This window comes from Phasianus colchicus, chromosome Z (assembly GCF_987193195.1).
Source record: "Phasianus colchicus chromosome Z, bPhaCol1.hap1.1, whole genome shotgun sequence".
NCBI lineage: Eukaryota > Metazoa > Chordata > Aves > Galliformes > Phasianidae > Phasianus > Phasianus colchicus.
Window position 1 is genome coordinate 89,501,795 of NC_143476.1, and position 6,000 is coordinate 89,507,794.

Here is a 6,000-nt window from a genome sequence, read left to right on the forward strand (position 1 = left end):
TGTAGTCTCCTCCATCAACTGAAGGTTGCCATCATGTTGCATCATCTCTTAGAAGCATCCCATCTTACTGAGCCTGTGTACAAACATGTTGTTACTCTGGCCAACTTCCTCCTCATCTCTTTTGAGATTAAGTCTACCAGATAGCAGTAGGGGAAATTCTTCCTCCCAGAGCAAGGTTTCCATATGCAAATAGTAAAGTATGTGCAAGAACGGAACAATAAAGCTTGAAAACAGAGCAGATAAATTTGGATCCAGAGTTGAGAAAGATTTCTCTGGATAAAATGGAAAAGCTTAGTACTTACCTTTGGTTTTCAGCAAAGCAGTATATCACAGTATATGGCAATATAGCAAAATATTTTCTATCAAAGATTGCTGACCAAGAGCTTCCAGATGAGTTGATAACACCTGATGGCTCTTGCTTCAATAGTGGTTTATTTTGGCAGATCTCTCTGGTATTTTGTCATAAGCACACCTCATCAAATCTTCCCTCTGCAGACCCATCAGACTCTTTTCCACATAGTCACCCTTCTCCTAATTTAAAATCAGATGCTCCTGTATTGGTTTTCCTAATACATCCTTTAAAAGCCTGACTTAAAGGGACATTATTTATTCAAGACATGCATTCTGTCTATTGGCAGACTACATAACACAACTCTTGCAAGTTCAGAAGCTTGCTGTAGAGAAAAGCAAAAGCCTTAGTAGTTACTTATAAACTTCCTGAGAAAATCATGAAGGCTACAAAGCACCAAAGCACTTACAAGAAAAAAAAATAGGAGAAAAAAAAAATACAGTAACCTAGCATAGAACAATTTTATCTATCTATCTATCTATCTATCTATCTATCTATCTATCTATCTATCTATCTACCTATCTTAAGAGAAATTGAGTTTCTGTCCAAATTGAAAGGGTCTGTCAGTCTGAAAATTTTTAGGAGGGCAAGGAAGTATCTAGACAATGAAGGAAGGCACTGGGTCTTCAGCTCTCAGATTTACACCTATGTGTTCATATCTACCCATACTTGTTAGTGTATCAACTGAGTTTGGAGAACTAGACACACTGGTTACTACATTCAATTTCTGCATACATGCTACTGAGATCCACTCAGGTCTCTAAGCCTCAGTGTCCTGGTCTTCCTGAATGCTCAAGATACCCATCAGAGCTGGTATGACCAACAGAATACGTGCGCGTATTATATTATTCAGTATCAGTGGTAAGAAGGATGTCATGTCAAATGGCAGTAAACTCCTATTTTGAAATCAGAAAGTAGATGTCATTGACTTCAATGGGACAGCAAATGGTGAGCAAAGTGTTTGACTTAATAAATATTCTGATCTGAAGCTTCTCTCAGGATTTTGGAGGAACTCAAAGGAGCTGAATGCTTAGGACTGGAAATACTGGGGCTTTGTATGTCAGTCATGAGTGAAGCCCCTGAGAGTAACGGTTTTGTGTGACCACAATCTAACTGTTTTGATCAGATGACTGAGAAAGAGCTCACTGCCAGCTGCCTTTAGGGTTCTTACATCCATACTTTTTAGGGGTGACCTACTTGAGAGAAATTTTGTGCAACTAATTAGATTCCTCTTAGTAATTTGGACATTTCTTTTCCTTTCTCTTTTTTTTCTTTGGTACTAAAATGACTGCATTCCTCTATTCTTTTGTCCTCTGTGAATCACAAACTGAATAGGGTTTTATTTTTCTTTTTGGTGCGGGGAGTGGGTTACATATGGAAAATGTATTTTGTTTTGTAATTAATGAAAACCAGACTTTGGGAAGTTGGCCATCCAGGTCTTTATTTATAAGAGAGCATATGTCTGTGTTTTGTTTATGACTCATTCCTACTTCTCGCATTGTAACTTGCGTTTGTTTATGCAAGCTCTTTCTGAATCCAAGCAACATGGTAGTGTAAGAGCCAATGTTTTATGTTGTCCAAGAGGGGAGGACAGTAAGTAAGGCTCGTATGCCAAATCTGTCATAATGAGCAAGGGAAGATTCTGCCACTTGATGGCTCCTGGTTATCTACAGAGTTGCTACACCAGCAACTTTATTTTAAATTGCTGCTAGAAGATAATGTTGTTAACCATGAAGAGAGTGATAGCCCCCAAATGAACTTTTCTTGAAATCTTGGCTGCTCTAGAAACTTCAAGTATTTCAAAGCCAAGTGACTGCTTGACAGTCAGGTGTAAATTAAGTTTGCAAGTAGACATGAGCTGAGGTTAATTTAGTGGGATGCTTTAATCTTTACTGGAAAGAAATCATGAACTCCGTCATTTCTTTTCCAGTAGTGCAGAATTGATGTGTTAGGAGTGAAAGGGAGCACCAATTATTGTAATAGCAGAATTAATAAATTCTGTCTTGCTCGCGAAGAGGTAGTTACTTGTAATCTACATGGAAATCTTGAACTCTGAACAGACACCATGTTCATTAACGGACAATGAAATAATTTAGGAAAAACAAGCAAGATCTTATGTCCTAAGTAAAGGCCAAGAAGCCAACAAATGCTGGACTCTCTTTCCAGCTCTGACAATGACTCATGATGTGACCTTGGCAAGAGACTTAACTGCTTTGGATTTCATTCAGATCTAAAGTAAGTGATCAGAACCAGAAAGGAGCGAGCTTGTTTCAAGGGCCATTAAAGTCAATTAGATGACAGAGTAGTTTCAGCTAGTTTCTGCAGAGATTATAGTAAAAAAATCCAGGCAGAATTAATGAATTTAACACAAGCAGAGTAAGCCACTGAACTTGCCTGTGCCCAGTAGTTTCAGTAACAAACATTTTTAATACTATCTGATGTGCAAACATTAAAGACCAGGGTGAAGATATCAGGAGCGTATGTTTGCAGTATATTAAGTAGTTATGGTGGACCTATGTAACACCTGTGTTAAGCAGCCTTTTTTTTCCTTCCCACTAGAGAAGGAGACTGAATCAAACCCACAGTAAAACACTGCTGTAGAAAAGTTTTGCTGCTTTAGAAGTCAAGAGAGAGATCAGTGAGCACAGCTTAAACTTAGGTTATCATCTGGAACAGTAGAAGGAGAGGTAACAGCAATTCTTCTGGGATGGCACTAAATTACCCATATTTTTCTTATATTGCTTTTCTTTGCAGAGTCATTTCACACATCTTCTACTTCTTCAATAGTCATATTCAGCCTATCAGGCTTGAAAGCTCCCTGTCTTCATAATACTAAAGGCAGGATTTCCATTCACTTGTTTGATCCAGTCCTGTTTCTGTCCTTGTTTCCCAACAGCCAGTCCACTGCTGAAAAAAAGGTTCAAGCGCCGTGAAATTGAAGCAATCCAGTGTGAGGTGCGCAAGATGTGTAACTACACCAAGATCCTGTCCACAAAGAAGAACCTAGATCACGTAAACAAGATCTTGAAAGCCAAGCGGCTGCAGAGACAATCAAAAACAGGCAATAACTTTGTCAAGAAACGGAGGGGCCGTCCACGTAAACAACCTCTCTCCTTTGATGAAGATTCCAGAGACCAAATGCCCGTTCTGGAGAAATGCATTGACCTTCCCAGCAAAAGAGGTCAGAGGCCAACACTGAATCCATTGCTGTTGGAGCAAGCAGCCACTCAAGACACAATCATGGCCACCATTGAGGCTGTCATACACATGGCTCGAGAAACACCACCACCACCTCCTCCTCTTCCTCCTCCGCCACTGCCGCCCCCTCTCCCTCTGCCTCGGACACCCCGGCTTGGGAAAAGGAAAAGCAAATCACCGCAAGAGGAGGAGGATGACATGAAAGTGAAGCGGCACCGGAAAGGCAGAGGAAGTGAAAGTGAAGGCCTTCCGTAAGGCCAGCACACCCTGTTGGACATCAAGTGCTGATAGCAGGGTACGTCAGGACTGACAGACTGAAGGAATACAGTCTGCTTTGCCCCCAAGGCAGCACTGGACTTGTCACTTGGGTGGCCAAAACTTACTATGGAGAGATGGGGATCACATCTTCCTCTTCATCACTTCGGTCCCAGTCCCCCAGGAAAGAGGGGGAAAGGGTGAGGAGATGGAAAGGTGGGGATAAGGGGGGTGGGGGGGATTTCTAAGTTGGGGATATTGTCTACTTTGCAGTTTCCAAAACTAATCAACATCTCAGCATTGCTGTGCTCACACCATACCCGGAGGCGGGAGGTCATCCTTGCAGAGAGCTGAGCACTGTCACTAGGGCTGAATGCTCAACTCAGATTCTGTTTGGTGGGCCAGGTGAAACTAAGAATAACCATACCATAGTAGAAATCACTGTTAAAAAAATAAATACATAAAAAAGAAAAAGAAAAAAAAAAAAAGGAAAAAAAAGAAAAAAAAAAAGCAAGAAAAAAAATAGTGTAATTTTCTCAACTGTGATCTTGGTTATAATATGTTTGAATTTTTTTTTTCAGTTTTATATTCTACCAGGTTTTGGGGCAACATAACCCCAAATGCCTGACTCCTGCTAGAACTATATATTTTTTTTTTTTCTCATTTACTTGCCTAGTTACAACTAGCTGCAATATAGGCAATAGAAAAGTAGAGCCTTACACGCGCACACACTCATTCCGAGTGCTATCCCAAGGAACAACAGAATATCACAGCATTTCTAATAAGGTGTACATGGATATTCAGTTATGATAGCACATTTCTATGAAGCAACTTGGCATTTCCAATGGCATGTGAAAAAGGGGTCATCCATCAACCAAGTTGTTTTGATGCTCGGTACATATGAGTAGAGAACAGCAAGACACTTCTGGGGAATAGAGTTATAGTAAACATGGACAAAATCACCAAAAAAAATAAAAATAAAAATAAAAATATGAAAAAGAGAAAAGAAAAAAAAGTAGAACAGAAAAAATAGAGTAAGAAAACAGGGCCCAAAACTACCAGTTTTTACCACCTGCAGTTCCCAGGGAAAATGATGGGAAACCCAGGCTCCAAATTATTTGCATTGGGTAGCAATGCCTTGATATGTACTTTTAAAGAAAATAGATAAAGTAGATTGTTTTAAAAAATAGAGAACAAAACCCTATGGAAAATAGGTTATTTCTTGGCAATTATTTCTTAAAAAAGAAAAGGAATAAGTGTTCTTACCTGAAAATAAAAATAAAAATGTTCAAAGGGTATCACCACTGCAATTGTATTAATGCCACTTTGGACATGTTCTCCAAGTTGTGGTTGCCTTAATAAACTAAAAAAAAATTTTTTTTTTTTTTTTGTACATAATGTAATTATAAAGCTCTCAGTCTGCATGGATGCAAACTGTGTGTGACAAATCGTCTCTTTAAATGGTCAGTTCAAATTGTACATTTCTCATTCGACTTGTACGTTAACCATTGATCTAACTTGGGTGAAATACCTAAGCTACATTTTCACAGCCCAATTAAAATGTTTAACTCAAACAAAGACTGAACGTGAAGCTGTTCCATTGCAGTAAAAATAGTTGTTTTTTTTTTTGTTTGTTCGTTTGTTTTTGGTTTTTTTTTTGGTTTTTTTTTTTTGTTTTTTTTTTTGTTAGGAAAAAAAAAAAAAAGCAGTCAGTTGTTAAAATTTGAAATATGTACTTTCAATTTGTTTCTTTTTAAAGTCCTTCAGTACACCCAACACCTGGCATGACAAGATGGATATTAAAATGGGAGGGGGGAGGGAAAATTCCAGCAAGGGAGTGGGGAGTGGAATTGTTTAATGATTCACAAGCCACCTGTTATTCACTTTTTTGAGAAATCCTTAATTGGCATATTGCCAAGGAAACTTCAAATAGCACGACATTAAAAAAAAAAAAAAAAAAAAAAGACAACAAGCAAGTCCCCACCAAAAAAAAAAAAAAAAATGATAATAATTCCTTTCTATTCTGTTATTTATTTACAAAAATCATATCAAGACTATAGTGTTAAAGGGACACTGTAAACATATAACTCATTATTTTTAGAGACTGATTTTTCTTCTGTGATAGCACCTTAGCTTATTAAAACTGAATGCATTTGGGGTTTGGACTGGGGTTGGGGGGCTGGGAGAGGGTTTTTGGT

General features: G+C 38.4%; 1 protein-coding gene across 9 annotated transcripts in view; it reads left to right on the plus strand.

The window, feature by feature from the left end:
- SETBP1 (SET binding protein 1) overlaps nucleotides 1-5,443 on the plus strand; it is a 269,520-nt gene extending 264,077 nt beyond the window's left edge. For 6 of the 9 annotated variants that reach the window (XM_090131236.1, XM_090131238.1, XM_090131237.1 and 3 more), the window contains one exon: nucleotides 3,246-5,443. In XM_090131236.1, coding sequence (XP_089987362.1) covers nucleotides 3,246-3,802 — 557 coding nt within the window. In that variant the 3' untranslated portion in view covers nucleotides 3,803-5,443. The remainder of the gene's footprint in view (nucleotides 1-3,245) is intronic. The other 3 variants (XM_031597062.2, XM_090131235.1, XM_090131234.1) reach the window with 1 other exon arrangement.
- Nucleotides 5,444-6,000: the final 557 nt, after the last annotated feature.